Here is a 15,789-nt window from a genome sequence, read left to right as displayed (position 1 = left end):
CCCATTAAACTGGTAGCAAACTGTTAATCATTCTATCTTAATTCCCCCCTCCCCAAAACTGTATATCCTCCAGCACTTGGTCGAATCGCTAATAAAAAGCCCAAAGAAACTTAAGCCAGCCTTTCTCAGCAACCCTTTTTTGCAAGATCAATTCCACTAAGACGATTTTGACTGATCCGTCATCAAATGGTCGTCTTTGATGGGCAGGGAAAACAACAACAGCACGTAAACCAAGTGGAAACCGCATAAGCAGAGATTTAAGCAAATGTATGGGTGATATAGTTTTATATCACCTAACAAAAGTAGAATAATCTCTTTGAAATCAAATTCGATCTCCATCATCTGCAGCTCATCTTCATTATTTTATTCCAGAAAAATAAGTATGGAAATTGTGGGTAGTCAAGTCAAAGTTGAATATTGTGTCCTGTGTGTGAATTTATTATTCAAATATATATACCATTTTTCAAGTTATGAATGTAGAAATTTTAATTTATGGTTATAGTAATTTTTAAAAATTATTAATGAAAATAGTATTCTTTTAGTGTAATGTAGGATGAAGACACGTCTTGTAAAAAATTGAAATATTTATGGAGACTCCTAATAATGATTTTGTATTCGAATCTACTTTATTAAATATTAGGGTTAATTACGCGGATGATCACTTATGTTTGTTATCACTTTTGGTCGCAATTGAAAAATACATAAGATATGATCACTTTCGTTCTCATTTAATTTAGATGTGGTCACCATGAGCTAACTGTAGTTAAATATTTTGGTATAATTACACATTTGGTCCCTTTTATTTACATATTATCTCAACATAGTCATACTTTTAATAAATTTAATCCTTCAATCGAATGATGCCACCGTCATTGGTACCATGTGTCGTGTCGTGTCGTGTCATGTGTCAGCATTCAGTTGGAAGGCTAACATTATTTTAATTTAACAAGGCAAAACAAATTGTTGGAAAATAAATATATTAAAATAAAATAAAGTTAGTCCTCCAACTGAATGGTGACATGTGGCACGACACATGACACCAGTGACATATGCCATCATTCGATTGGAGGATTAAGTTTATTTTAATTTATTAAAAGTATGATTAAATTGAAAGAATATGTAAATAATAGGGACCAAATGTGTGACTATACCAAAATATTGCATCACTTAATATGTTAGTTGTTAACGACAGTTAACTCGTGGTGACCACAACTTAAATAAATAAAAACAAAAGCGAACATATGTTAATTAAATAAAAATGAAGATGACCACAACTTAATGTTTATTGTACTTCGTTGATTTTTTGTGTCTGTTACGATTATAATTTTTTTAGCGTATGATAAATTTTTCGTAAATATTATGTATTTATGTGTTCATTCTTTTTATCTTTTAATTTTAACTGTTAACTATTTTAGTTCTACATTTTCATCAAATACTTACTTTAGTTTATTATAACAGACAACAAATTAAATGGATATATAATTATCTTATATATGTTGTGTTTGACTTTGCTATAAATATTATGTATCTATGTGTAATTTTTTTTACCAATTTTACTATTCTTCATTGTTAAACACTAAATTATTATTACTCGGCTTTATGTTTCAATGTCATAAAATGCTTCTTTAAAAAAATGAAAATTTATTTATTTTAATAATGACAACTGAATTTTATTAATAATAGAATAAATCAAAATCATATTGCATCAAAATATATAAAGAAATTTGTAGACAATAGTCACCGAAATACTCATACAAAAGTAAAAATTAAAACTAAAGATACGAAAAAAATTAAAACTTTATAATGAGAATGACGACCAACGTCAATACCCAATAACATTCATAAAAATTCATTGTCTCTGTCGATGAGACGCTTGAAGAAGTGATAAAGAAGTGGTGAGCGAACCAAATAATCTGATAGGCCTATTTGTTACACAATCTGATTATATCGGCCAACAACCTTTTATCAAAAGAGGGGATTTAACTATACGTGACCACCTACTAACCAATTATAAAATAAATGTCGTGATGGTTTTTATGCAAGAACCAAAATGACCGCAAAGGTATGCAAAAAACATACAAACAATCATGAGAATCGTGCCACAAAAACAGAGAAAACGCGTGCCACAAAAGTAGAGAAAAAATCATGTCATAAGGACAGAAGATCTTATTCAAAATTAAAAAGACTCAAGCAAAAAGATAAACAACATAATATAAAAAAAAACTAATACTCACTAGCGGTCGGCAACCAACAATAAGATTGGTACCGCCGCCAACTAAACAAAAATCAAAGACAAAAAAAAAAGACAAATATTGGGGGAAAACTAGATTGAAAAAAAAGACGACTAGAAAATGTGAAAATTCTTTAACAATCATTCAAAATCATAATACTACTTAACCATAAAACTATAAGCTAATGACCTATATTAAAAATTGAAAATGATAAAATATAAGGAAAAACGTATTTTGTAAAAACGTGTCTCACCCTTCATGATCAATCATATCATATAAATGCATCACGAAAAACATATTTTCTAAACCGTATGATTTTATCCTACACAACATAGAAAAATATTATTTTTATAAATAACCATGAGGGGTACTATAATTATAAATATAAATATTAATATATTTTAATATCAAAGAGGCTATGTGCTTACCTAAATTTTTAGTGGAATAGTGCCTAAATACTGACCGGTCACGTAGGAAGAGGATTCATATCAGTTATGGGTTACATATGCATGCTGATCATGAATAGGATAAGGTGATTGGTGATCATGTTTGATTTTTGTATTAACAATAATTAATCATGTTTTAATATTTTTAAAATATAGTAGTAATAGTAATTATAATAAGTAAATATTTTGTTTGACTACTTGTTAAGAAATATTTTTGCCTTTTTGGAAATTGACCTATAAAAAATCCCATGCCTTCAATCATGAAGAAGCAATTTATACAACACAGCCATGGGACAAATTTCTTTCCATTTCGACAACTATGCCAAAAAGAGAAGTTTGAGCATTGCATACATCAATATTCAACTTGAAAACGATAAACATGTTAATCGAGTATACATGGTTTTATCAGAAAATAATTAAATACATTAACAATCCCTATCTCTCTCTCTCTATATATATATATATATTTCAGGAAAAATTTTGGTTTCCTAAAATTAGTTGTCCTGAAATATGTCATTTGTAAGAAGAAACGTCTCGCCTTATCTTGAGATTTCACATTTTGTTGGATAATTTAACTGTTCCATCTCCCAATTTAGTCTCTCGTGCTTGGGTTCATACTCCTGGATATTAAAACAAACAGCATGTTAGTTTCTGCAAAAGGAACGGAAAATCTTACAGGGGAAAAACGAAAAGTGAGGAACCTCCATGTTTTGGACCAGCTCTTTTGCAGTGGGAGCGGAGACTATGATATGGCGAGCATTAGGACTGATGAAACCTTCTTCCACTGCTTTGTCGATAAATGACAACAATGAATTGTAGTACCCATCCACGTTCAACAATCCCACCTTCAATCCCAGCAAATAGTTTTGGTTTAGTTAATATGTTTCTAAATAGTCAAACGAATCTTTTTCCAAAAAGGAAATTACCGGTTTGTCGTGGATCCCAAGTTGAGCCCAAGTTATGACTTCAAGAAGTTCTTCAAGAGTTCCATAGCCACCTTCACAAGATACAACTCATTGGTGTAAAATTAATGGGCTCTAGAATTTTTGACCCATAGCGAAAAGAGCTAAAGTTGTAATTTGAATTAGCAAAAAGGGCTTTTTTGATCGAGGGGCACAAGCACGGCCTTTAAAAGTATGGGAGTGACCCATATGTGGTCCAGGAAAAGGACCGCCGAGGGCAACGCAAAGCTATCAAACAAAGATTGATTAACGGTATGGTACACAAATTCTGCAAAAAGCCTATCATTATGTAATCTGTCAAAGGATAGAGCCAGGAAGGACCATTTTTTGATAAAGATAGAACAAGAGTTTTCACAATTATTCTTCGAATACTTTTTAGTTGATAATTTGGAATTCCACGTCACATGACATGTCATGAATATACGATACGAAAAATAATTAAAACGCGAACCGGGTAAGGCGATGAAGGCATCGGATTGTCTAGCCATCTCTGCTTTTCTTTGGTGCATGTCTGCTACTGCCTTTACTTCCCCCACTGTTTCTCCAGTGATCTACAAATGTTTAATAGCCACCAAAACCAAAGTGTTAGTGATGAGAGAGTAGCACAAGTGGTGGGCTCAAAATCCCAAATTAGCATACTATTTACTCTGCAAGTCAACACCCAATTTCACAGCAAAAGAAAAAAGAAATGTGAAGAAAATACGTGCACCACATAAACTTGATTCTATACTAAGAATGAGAATCTTGGTGTTGGCCAAATAAACACCATTGGAGAGGGGACAAGCAAAATGATGAAGACCCATTTACACACTCAGGTGGAATGGAATTCATTGACCAAAAAAAATGGCGGGGAACAGATAATTTCAGGACCAACCAAAAAGTCTAAAATGGAACCTGCATAATCTGCATGTGTGTGACAAAAGGGACAAAGTGTGAAAACCCATGTTTAAAAGATAACAAAAGTGGGGTAGAAATTGATGTAAAGGGAGCTACCACTAGAAAAAAGAAGAAGAAATAATACCTATTTTTTTATGTATAAAGAGATTAGCAGACAATCTTCTTCTTCTTCTTTAGAGTAATGTTTACCGAACATGAATTTAGTAAAATACTTCAAAATTATACAATGCAAAATGGAAGAGACGTACCTCTCTTGGCATAAGTGTTTTAGGAATCACTCTGCAGACATTAAACATGAAGAACAACCCAAGACAATATTAGAACTAAGCTTTCCATTTTTGAGTTTTATGTTTTCGATTCTTTTGAATAGCAGAAAGGAGGAAATGCCTACCCAATGACATGGCGGCCGCCATCGAAAACTGCTTGAGAAATCAAACCCATTAATCCGATACTTCCACCTCCATAAACTAGATCAATGTTTCTCGATACCTTCATTTGGAGGAAAAAAAAGGGGAAAAAACAACATTTCAATATGTTTCTTTGGAATTAACTAAAAGAAAAAACCCTGCAACATCTGGTATTTTCAGCAAAAAATACATTTTAGTTCACTTGATGAGATGAGTTTCATGTTAATCATATGTTTTCTGTGATTACGGTAAACCCCCCATCAAACTAAACGAAAATTAGTAAAACCAGAAAGTAATAAATGGAAAAGACATGCAAAGGGAGTAAGGCGGAATTAAAGAAATTAACACAGAGAAACAGGACAGAGCAAAGCAGAGTTGAAGCAGATAGAAGCAGAAGTAAAGGAAGGCAGAGAGTAACGTACCAATTCCCTGCCGAGCTCAATAGCAGCTTCTTTATAACTGCTCTTCTTTCCAGGGCTACTCCCACAGAAGACACAGATTCTCTTGAACTTTGATTCTTTCATTTCCATAGCTCCCTCCATTTACTTCCTTTTTCTTTTCTGTTTTGATTTTTCCTATCGAAAGAGACAACAAAATCCTCTGCCTCAATGAAGGAAGAGAGATGGAAAATATTGACAATTTGGGGGTGTGGTTTGGTGTGCATATATAACGGTAGGAGAGGCCACAAAGGTTGTAGTTGTAGACTGGCATGCGTAAATCCATGCTCTAATAGCCCATCGCCGCCCCCTTTACGAACAAAAGTGAAATGATTCACTCACCCTTTGTTTGATCCTTTTAACTCACCTCCAATCAAATCGCACTAGATAATATTTAGGGTAAATTACACGCTTACTCACTGAATTTTACTCTCTCCTATTTTACTCACCGTACTTTCAATCTTTTTCAATTTTCTCATTGAACTTTTTTGGCCACTCAACCGTTAAATTTCTAACGCCGATAAATTAAAATTGAAAAAATTAAAAGTACAATGAGTGAAATAGGAGAGAGAGAGAGAGAGAGAGTAAAGTTCATTGAGTAAACGCGTGACATGTTTTATTTTTAAAATAATTCACGTGAGCACCCTGTTACTGAATAAACGGTCGAGTGACCAAAAAAGTTAAATGCCTAAAGTTCAGTGAGCAAATTGAAAAAAAAAATTTAAAAGTACAGTGACTGAAATAGGAGAGAGTGAGAGTAAAGTTCTGTGAGTAAGCATGTTATTTACCCTAATATTTATCTTATCTTAATTCTACATAAACTTAAATATATTTTATAAACAATTATGTTCAAACCTAAATCACCAAAGGAAATACATCACCCTTTGTTACTAGAACTACACTTTAGATTCAAGACTTAATTATGTTGGTCAGACAAGAGTAAAATTAAAAACACTTTGTTATGAGATATAAATTTTAATCTTTTTCATAATCAAGTTTATGATTAATTCGTATGGTCAGTTTAATCAAACACTATATATCCATTAATATTAATGGCAAAAATTTTCAAGAAAAAGAAGCTTAATAATCATGTTTTTCTCTGTAATAGGAAGATTATTTCAAGTTTGAATATCCTCTTTTCTAACTCCGAAAGGTGGGAATAAGGATTAGTTTAAGAAGTTGAAAAGATGTTTACACGACCTTTATTATTTCAATATATTCTTAGTTTGGAGAATTTTAATAGGTATGAACATGTATGGTCTGTGAAAAAGTAGATATTATGTAGTTAATAGTCTACTTGATACCTCACAAAATCATTCCCTTTCAGATGCTTATTCCGACATTTCTAACATTCAGGTTCTCTGCCAAATTCAATTCATTGGAGTAAAGAAGTTCACATATTCTGTGCTTGCCAAAAATGTCACTTTCTTTCAAACAAAGTTTTCACATTTTGCTCCTATTCAATTCATCCCTTTATGCCCCTCTTCTTTTCCTTAGCTTCATTCAGATTAAATTCCACAACTAGAATAAAAAAGAACACTTTATTTTATTTTATTTTATTTTGCATCGATAATATTATGTGTTATTAGAATTTTGTGACCTGAATTTCATCTTGATCCCATTTGAATAGTTCACGGTGTGACGTAATTGATGAAAAATAATAATATTGAGAGGAAAAAAATGATCTACAATGAAGGTCCGCTACTATAGCCTAACATAGATCACGTGGGAGATTTAGACGCAAAACTCTCGTGGTATAATTGTTTTCACACATCGAACTCGTACATACTTTTTAGATCAGATATTGATTAAAAATAAAAATAAAAACTTAGTTTGAGTATATTTCTTGCAACGTAAGTTTTTTTTTATAATCAAATATTTATTCATATAAATAGATACTAAAAATTAAGATTAGATGTTAGTCGGACAAGATTTGACAGTTGCATATGCCACAATCCTCTTGTGGTGTTGTTCTTTTTCTTCCTTTGTTTATAGTTTGAGTACATTGTGCATGCATAATATACACGTATTGAATATATTCTCTTAAAAATTATAAAAAAGAAAAGAAAATCATCCCATATTAAGAAATTTTTTTTATTAAGCTAAGGTGATTATAAATTAATATTTGTTCTAAATACTCTCAATCATTTGAAAATGAATGCTCAATTACCCTACTACAGTCGCTGGTGCTCGAACCTGTGACCTATAAGAATAACAATGATTCATTTAACCACTGAGGTAAGTTGGTTCGTGCATATCAATGGTAATACCCCAAAATTTGACTAGTGACTAAAATATAAGTTTTAAAAGTTTGAGGGCTAAAGTATAAACTTTATAAAAGTTTAGGGACTAAAAATATAATTTTGAAAAGTTATATATTTTAGCCGGTAAATGAACAGTTTTGCATAAAACAATGATTTTTGTGGGAATCATATTTTTTGTACGTGATTTGTGTTAAAAGCTATAATTAAAGCAATAAGGTTCGGTATTGAAATCAAATAATTAGATCAAACCGGAATTTTATAAAAATTTGAAAGATGTTAGAAAATGGTTGGAAATATTATTTTCATATTTTAGATCAAATAAATTTGGCTCAGAACAGTGTAATTTTTCAAATTTGGTCGAACAATGGAATATTAGTGACTAAAGTGCAATTTTCAAAAATTGCATGGCCAAAGTGAAAAGTTAAAGTCAAGTTGATTCATCTTTGACTAAGGAATATTTTAATGAAATATAATGCAATGAAATTTGGTAATTATCAAGTTTCATTAATGTGATTTCTCTTTAATTTAATTTTAAATTCAATTATATTATTAAAGTTTCACGTGTCAAGGTTAATAAATACTAGATTAATCAAGAAAATTAGCACAAAATTAGCTCCTTCTTCAAGCTTGGCCAAAACCACTATTTCTCCAAGGTAAACATTTTATTTTTGATTTTTAAGCTTACATGATTAATTTTTGGACTAAGTTTTGAATTAGAGAATTAGTCTACATGAAATTATCTATCATTTGGTACCAATATTTCATAGTGAAGATGATCATATGATGAGATTGAACGTTAGGGTTTATGTAGGGTTTTTGGAGTTTGAATAATTAATGAAAGATTATTATGTTTTTGATGTTAGAGATTAATTTTCTAGCATGTTTGATGTTTAAAATCAATTGTAGAATGATTTAAAGCATTTGGCCTAATTAGGGTTTTGGTGATTAATTGGATTTTCGTTCAAATAGATGTTGTGTTGATTACAGTAGCATGAATTTGAAGTAAGGAAGTTGAATCCATGCTTGAAATTGAATGAAAAGCTAGTCTTATGATCATAGTGACATTCGGCCATTAGGAAAAAATAGGGAAAATATTGAAAAAAGTTCATATGGTCTAAAATTGATATTAGGAGTGTTATATGTGACTTGGAGATCAATTTGGATCAATTTGGAGCCTTGAGTTAGTAAAAGAGTTAATATACAAGTTTTGAGAATTGTAGGATGTTATTGCAAGGATGTAATATTTGAAGGGTTAATGCTGATTTTTTATAGTTGAAAATGCTGGAAATTTAAGTTGGAAAGTTGTTTGGAATCAAATTTCAAATTCGGTAAAATTTGAGGGTGGAATCCAAAAAGTCTCAATATTATGGGGACTTGATTTTAAGTTTATTAAATGTGGAAGTATCATTTGAGTAAATTATTGTAATGTTGGAAGTTTATTTAATATGCTGATTTTTGGGTTTAATTCTTAAGTTGAGATTTAATTCTAAGTTTATCAAGTTGTGTGGTTGAATTTGAAAAGTCTAAGAAAGTTTAGGATAAAATTTTAAGCTTTTAAATGTTTAAGTGTTGATTTGAATATTTTATTGATGTGCTGGAAATTTTATGTGATTAATGTGAATGATCATAATGGTGAATGGTCATTATAGATTAAATAGGAAAGTTGATACAAATTCTAAAAAGAATTCATAATTAATGGTTGGATTATGAAATTAGTAAAAGTTGAAGAGTTGATAGCGAAACGAAATATTCATGGAATTTAAGGAATATTTCGAGAAGTTTGAAATTACGATGAAAGTACGATTTAGTTTTATATCAATTTAAGTATTGGATTTATTTTTATCGAATTTTATATTTAAATTTAGATTATATTAGTTTGATACAAACGAATATTTTGAATATTCTATATTATTATATGATATCGTCAGTCCACGGTAAATTTAGTGATTCAAGTGGCTTGAAAGGGAAGAAAAAGTGCCAAATTGAGAAGATTATCGTGGAGAAGATTTGATGGCGAGGCAAAAGTGAGTGCATTTCATTTGTATATATGTTTCGACCAAACATTGGCTTGCGATGAACCAGTGTCGGAGTTACGTTAAGAAGTGACTCCTAGTATTATGTGAAGTGTGATTTAAGTTTATATGTTTATTTAGTAAGCTAATAGAACTAGTGAATAAGTCAATGACACTAGTTGGTAAAATTTGCCTAGAAATTATGTTTTGAACAGTAAGTTTAGAAAATCATCAGAAATTCTACAAAAATTATTAGAGGATGAATCTTATACCATTGGATTATTATATCAGTCTTGTTTCTTTTAGAACAAACGGAAACTGATTTTGAAAAGTATACAAAAATATATAAATTTTTAATAAGTGATAGGTAAGAAAATAGGGCAGTAGATTTTGTTTAAAACAACTTCTGTCAGTAAACTTTGAAAATTCGTTATAAATTGTACAAGTGGAACTAGACGGATTGACTTATATGGTTAGATCCATATTCGAGTCTAGTTTTCAGTGGTATAAACAAAATAATTTTTAAATATATAAATTAATACATAATAATATTTCTTTGAAGATAAGGCAAACTGCCAAAATATTAAATTTTAATAAATTGTATACTGGAAGCAATTTTTAAAGCTTAGTGAGGCTTATATTTGATTTATAAGTAAACTATTCAAATTAGTTTCGTTTATTTATTTAATTACTCTGATCGAGGACGACTTGCGATAAGTCAATCTCATTTTATTTTCCAGTATGATTTATAAATTTTTAGTATGAAATATTTCTATAATATTTTTTCATCAAGTTTTATGAATGATTTTGGGTATGAACTGCCCAAGTATGATAATTACAGTTATCAGATGATTTTTAGTTATCATATATTTACAGTTATCAGATGATTTTCAGTTATCAGATGTTTACAGTTATCAGACGTAGATTAATAAATGATTCTAATACGATAAATATAAGCCCATTGTATGTTGCATTGAGAGTCGTAAGTATATTTGACATGCCATTAAGTGGGTGTTTATCAGTTATCAGTTAAGCTTTGGTACATTCGTGTACCAATGTTCAGCACCGTTGGTGCTCATGTTATGATTGCACTGAAGTGCATCATATCGCAGTTATAATTCGACACCGTGTTGTGCCTAGTGTGCACCTTATACTCAAGTACCTTGTATTCTCTTACATATACATTGGGCTATAACAATAAGTGTGAAAATTATGACAATATATAAAAGAAAAGAACATATTGAAAAGAAAGTTATGAAATATGTTCGAATGAAAAGAAAAAAAGTTATTTATGATATTTAATGATGACTTACATGATTTTTGATAAAATCATGGGATGATGATTTCCAGGTTTTTAGAAGGTAAACGGTCTGACTAGCCCGGTTTGAAGTTTTAATTGTTTTTTATTTAAATTTTCAGTTTATTGTTTATATTTTATGGATTTTATGTTTTAGTTATATTTATGTCTCACTAAGTTTTACTTAGCACGTGATGATTTTCATGCGTAGGTTCCAATAAAGTAGTGGACGTGAAGTGAGGAGTTTGCCAGCATCTTATGAAAAATCAAATCTACCGACAGTATCAGTATGACATCCTAATTTTGACTTATTAGTGGCATGAATATTATATATGTTGAGTTGCTTTATCAGTATTTTAAAAGGGTTTGTAATGGTAATTAGGGATTATTTTCTTTAGTTTTGTCTAATTTTAGTATTAATCATATTTATGAGTGAATAGTATAAATGTTATATTTTAAATTATTTAAAATCAAGCGGTATTATACAATTGTATATAGATATGAAACAACATTGAACTACCTAATTACCGATTGAAATCGGATTAGTTTCAATGACCAAACAATAAATTTATATGATTAAGTAAAAACTCTTTAAAGTTAAAAAATAAATTATTAAATGAAACAAAATTTTTAAGCATTTAAGTTCAGCAAATGTCAGTTGAATTTATGTAACATCTTTAGTTAGTATTACAAGACATATACAGATTAAGGGTGTTACATCAATACTTTTTTTTTCAATATGAGATTACCAATTAAATTTAGACACATCCTGGGCTCTAGTCAGCCACCTATATGAAATTCAGTGTACCGACTACCATTATACTTTGAAAGAAAACAACAAAATTCTATGGTGCATGGTAATAGATATAGGGAAAGAAGATGATGATTCATAATAAATGAAAATAAAATAAAAAACCAAAAAAGAAGTAAAGTGCTGGATACTAAAATTTTGAGTGTATAGAGTCTACAAAAATAAAGACAATAGGTGGAGAAGTTAGTGGGTGCAGGACGCATTTTATGTGTAACCTCGACCACCCCCATTCAACGTCAATGTTCTTCACAAAGGAAACATTTATACGTAGGAATAAAATTTACTTACATCTGTAAAATTCATTGTTTTATATTAAAAATATAATTATTAAGTAAATAATTAAGATTAAAATTCATATTATATTTTATCGTTAAAATTAAAAAATAATACTGATACACAAAATTTTAGTTTTACTAAATTTATTCAATATATATAAGTACGAGTATAAATGAAATACACATACCTACAAATCATACAAGTTTGGCTTTCGAACAAAACAAACTCGAACTTATTATTTATGAACGTATTGTTAATATTTTGATAATAAATTATTATATTACCCAAAAAAAAATTATAACAAATTAGATAGAACTCAAACTCGAGTTATGGGTATTTAAATCATATATAATAAAATTATTCAAATCTGGATAACTTAAATTTGTTTTGTTTTAATCTATATTTAAATTTTAAAAATAATATTCGATTAAATTCAAATTAAACTTTAAACAATTAATGTTAAACTTAATTTCTCAATTAAAGGCCAATTTATTACTTAACAAGTAAAAGTCTCTTTGTTCCCTGCCTTCTCACATTACATGTTAAAAGATAACGATAAATACATTAATTATATAATAAAATAGAGATCAAATTTTTAAGTTTAAAATTCTTTAAAAATCAAAGACATAATATGAGATTTTAGTTAAAAGAATTTATTTAGCATTCTCATTAAAAAGTAATTAATTTTTTTGGACAATTAGTGGGCATTATTATGTAAAAAAAATCCCATAAATTATTTTTTTGAACAGTCCCTTAACAGATTTGTTAGAAAAATATTCCCAAATTGTCAAAGTAAGATTATCTCACGTCATATAAAATACGTTTAATGGACATCGTGTTTTATAGGGTGACATTAACTTTTTCAGATAAATTCATTTAATATTGAATAAAGACAATAATAAATGCATAAAACTCATTTTTTTTACAAAAAATGAGGTCTAGCCCGAGGTCATCTTACATATAAGTTTGAATGTATTTTCTAATAAATATGTTAAGAGGGTTATTTTTCAACAAAAAAAAAATCATCGGGGGTTTTTAATATAAACGCCCAATTGGTGATCAGAATTAACTAAAACAGAAACAAATAAATATCAAAATAAAAATTATAAATAATAAAAATTAAATTATAATCTCTCATAATTTGTACATCACTCGCAAAAGAATCTTTTTGCCATTGGCGACACGTGTACTAGTTAGCCCCCCACCAAAAGGATCAGATGATAGACCCTTAGACATGTACCTTGAATGTTCCATTTCATGTCAATAATTTGGTAAGGAAAATGATCAAGTAATAAACCATGTAAGACATTTATTATTATTATTTGTCACGAAAAGGTCAGAACTTACCATTCCAAGGTTGACACCTATTCAAAACTATCCTAAATATGGATAAATTGACTTTGCCCAAATTTAGTAAAAAATCGAAAACAATTTGTCTATGCCTATCACATCCTCTCTTTCTCTCCCCACACCCAATAAAATTTGAGCTCAAAGTTGAAGCTGTTGTGCCCATAATATGGAAAATTTAAAATTTGATTTTATCTGAAAATTGATTTTAATCGATTAATTTTTTTTAAATCGTGTGATAAATTTACTTTATTAATTCGTTTAATTTAAAATGTTTGATTTGATTCGATTGAATTCGATCAAATATTCATCTCTACCTCTCTTATCATACGGAACATACCCTTTCCTTTCCTTTTGCTTGCCTGCCTCGAAAATAACCCGACATTTTGTTTTGCCTTTTGAGTTTATTACGGTGTCTAAGATGAGAAGAATAAGGATTGTTGTCCAATTTTAATTAGTTGAGATGAGATGTTGAGGTTTAGATTGTGGCAAGTGGAATACTATGAAAAGGGCGAAGAAAGTGAAATAAACAAATGCTATTTTTAGCTAGGGTTGTGATAAATCTCCTAGGCCTGATTGTTATACAACTCTGTTTTTCAAGGCTACGAGATGTGGTTGGGGAAGATTTCATCAAGGGCGTGCAATACTTTTTCTCCTCATCCTACGTGTTGTCTTCTTTTAATGCCATTGCATTGGTCCTTATTCCTAAGGTGTCTAATCCTTGTATGGCGAAAAACTTTCGCCCCATTTCTCGTTGTTCGTTGGTGTATAAGGTTGTTGCTCGTATTTTTGGTGGATATATTGACTCCTTTATTCCCTAGTATAGTTGCCCCAAATCAGTCTGCTTTTGTTAAGGGGAGGAGCATCATTGATAATACTCTTCTGGCTCAAGAGTTAGTTAAGGGGTACGCTAGGAAGTCCTTTTCTCCTTATTGTGCCCTGAAAATTGATCTTCAGAAAGCATTTGATACTCTGAGTTGAGATTTCATTATGGCGTTGTTAAAATATCTTGGACTTTCTGAGAAGTTTAGGGGTAAGATTGAGGCTTGTCTGACCACTTCCAGGTTTTCTATTTTTATTAATGGCACTTTGGTTGCCTTTTTCAAAGGTGGCAGGGGATAAGGCAAGGGGATCCCTTGTTCCCTTACCTTTTTGTCTTGGTCATGAACGTTCTTTCTAAGCTTCTGGATTTGGCTGCTGCAAGAAACTTTTTTCAGTTTTATCCCAAATGTAAGAAAGTTAGCTTAACTAATCTCAGTTTTGTTGATGATCTCCTTATCTTCTGTAAGGGTTTATTGGATTCGATTATTGGGGTTAAGTGCATTTTGAAGAATTTTTATGTGTGGTATGGTTTGAAGATTAATGTTGCTAAGAGTGAGTTCTTTGCTTCTGGGGTAAGTGTTAATTCTCTTGCTGTAATTCAGAGTCTTTTGGGGTTCAAGTTAGGTCATCTGCCTGCTCGTTACGTTGGGGCCCCTTTGGTAACTAGGAAACTCTCTAAAAAGGATTGTTACCCTCTTATTGAAAAGTTAAGGTCAGGCTAGGGCATTTGAGTAATCGTAATTTTAGTTTTACTAGTAGTTTACAACTCATTAGGGTTGTTTTTTTTAATGTTGTGAACTTTTGATGTAGGCAGCTCATTCTACCTCAGTCCATCATTAAGCACATTGAGCAACTTTGTGTTGGGTACCTTCTGACTCTTCTGCAACATGTGTTAAGGTTTAGTTGGGAGAGAACTTGCTCCCCTAAATTTGAGGGGAGACTTGGTTTGAGGGATCTTAAAACCTGGAGCAAGGGCTATCTTTTCTCTCTTGCAAAGGACATTCTGGCTGGCCAAGGTTCTCTCTGGGTCGCTTGGTTTCATGCTTTTGTGTTTAAAGGGGTTGGGTTCTGGCAGATTATCCCCAATCCCCATTTTAGTTGGTGCAAAAGGACGATGTCGAAAACTAGGGAGGAGTCTTTCGTGGTGCTTGGTGCGATTGTTGGTTGGAGTGAGGTTACCACCTCCTGGATATGGTCTGAGGTTAGTATTAAGAATGTTGTTGTGTCTTGGAATAGACTAGTGTTGTGTCATCTCCAAGTCCCAAAGCATGCTTTTATTTTGTAGCTTGCAATCCTGGGGAGGTTCTCTACAAATGATTGTCTTCTTCGTTGGGGTGTTGTTGTGTTGCGGAATACGACTATCGAATAGAGCAAAATCGCAACTGATAATTTGAGAAAATAAAAAAATGAAGATAAAGAAGACACAAATTTTACGTGGAAAACCCCTAAATAATATAGGGGGAAAAACACGGGCAACGGTAGAAGAATTTCAATATGAGAAAATAGGAATTACAACTTCTCTTGATCTAACAAGGAGAAAACAATAACAAATCTCTCTTAATAAAAATGAGAAAACAACT

General features: G+C 30.8%; 2 protein-coding genes across 2 annotated transcripts; one reads left to right on the top strand and one right to left on the bottom strand.

Annotated features, from left to right (window-relative positions):
• Positions 1 to 3,124: 3,124 nt before the first annotated feature.
• On the bottom strand, positions 3,125 to 5,485 carry LOC120131562 (cytokinin riboside 5'-monophosphate phosphoribohydrolase LOG1-like). Its single transcript, XM_039148524.1, has 7 exons — positions 5,366 to 5,485; positions 4,928 to 5,025; positions 4,785 to 4,815; positions 4,091 to 4,190; positions 3,604 to 3,674; positions 3,379 to 3,522; positions 3,125 to 3,297 (listed from the first exon to the last, which is right to left on the bottom strand). The coding sequence occupies exons 1-7, from the start codon at positions 5,483 to 5,485 to the stop codon at positions 3,217 to 3,219; spliced, it is 645 nt and encodes a 214-aa protein (XP_039004455.1). The 3' UTR covers positions 3,125 to 3,216.
• An 8,892-nt stretch (positions 5,486 to 14,377) lies between these two features.
• Positions 14,378 to 15,578, top strand: LOC120131539. The gene is made up of 4 exons (XM_039148513.1): positions 14,378 to 14,451; positions 14,496 to 14,921; positions 15,020 to 15,410; positions 15,495 to 15,578. The coding sequence occupies exons 1-4, from the start codon at positions 14,378 to 14,380 to the stop codon at positions 15,576 to 15,578; spliced, it is 975 nt and encodes a 324-aa protein (XP_039004444.1).
• The last annotated feature ends 211 nt before the right edge of the window (positions 15,579 to 15,789 follow it).

The sequence above is a fragment of the Hibiscus syriacus genome, unplaced genomic scaffold (assembly GCF_006381635.1).
Source record: "Hibiscus syriacus cultivar Baekdansim isolate YM2019G1 unplaced genomic scaffold, ASM638163v2 tig00110556_pilon, whole genome shotgun sequence".
Classification (NCBI taxonomy): Eukaryota; Viridiplantae; Streptophyta; class Magnoliopsida; order Malvales; family Malvaceae; genus Hibiscus; species Hibiscus syriacus.
This window is presented reverse-complemented; position numbering and strand designations above follow the sequence as displayed.

Excerpts from the sequence above, each read along its gene's own strand:
- LOC120131562 (XM_039148524.1), bottom strand. The coding sequence starts at position 5,485 with ATGGAGGGAGCTATGGAAATGAAAGAATCAAAGTTCAAGAGAATCTGT. Across the intron at positions 4,191-4,784 it reads AAACACTTATGCCAAGAGAG|ATCACTGGAGAAACAGTGGG; the intron begins GTACGTCTCTTC and ends AAACATTTGTAG. Across the intron at positions 3,298-3,378 it reads AGCTGGTCCAAAACATGGAG|GAGTATGAACCCAAGCACGA; the intron begins GTTCCTCACTTT and ends TTTAATATCCAG.
- LOC120131539 (XM_039148513.1), top strand. The coding sequence starts at position 14,378 with ATGGCGTTGTTAAAATATCTTGGACTTTCTGAGAAGTTTAGGGGTAAG. Across the intron at positions 14,922-15,019 it reads CCTCTTATTGAAAAGTTAAG|GCAGCTCATTCTACCTCAGT; the intron begins GTCAGGCTAGGG and ends CTTTTGATGTAG. Across the intron at positions 15,411-15,494 it reads CCTCCTGGATATGGTCTGAG|CTTGCAATCCTGGGGAGGTT; the intron begins GTTAGTATTAAG and ends TTTATTTTGTAG.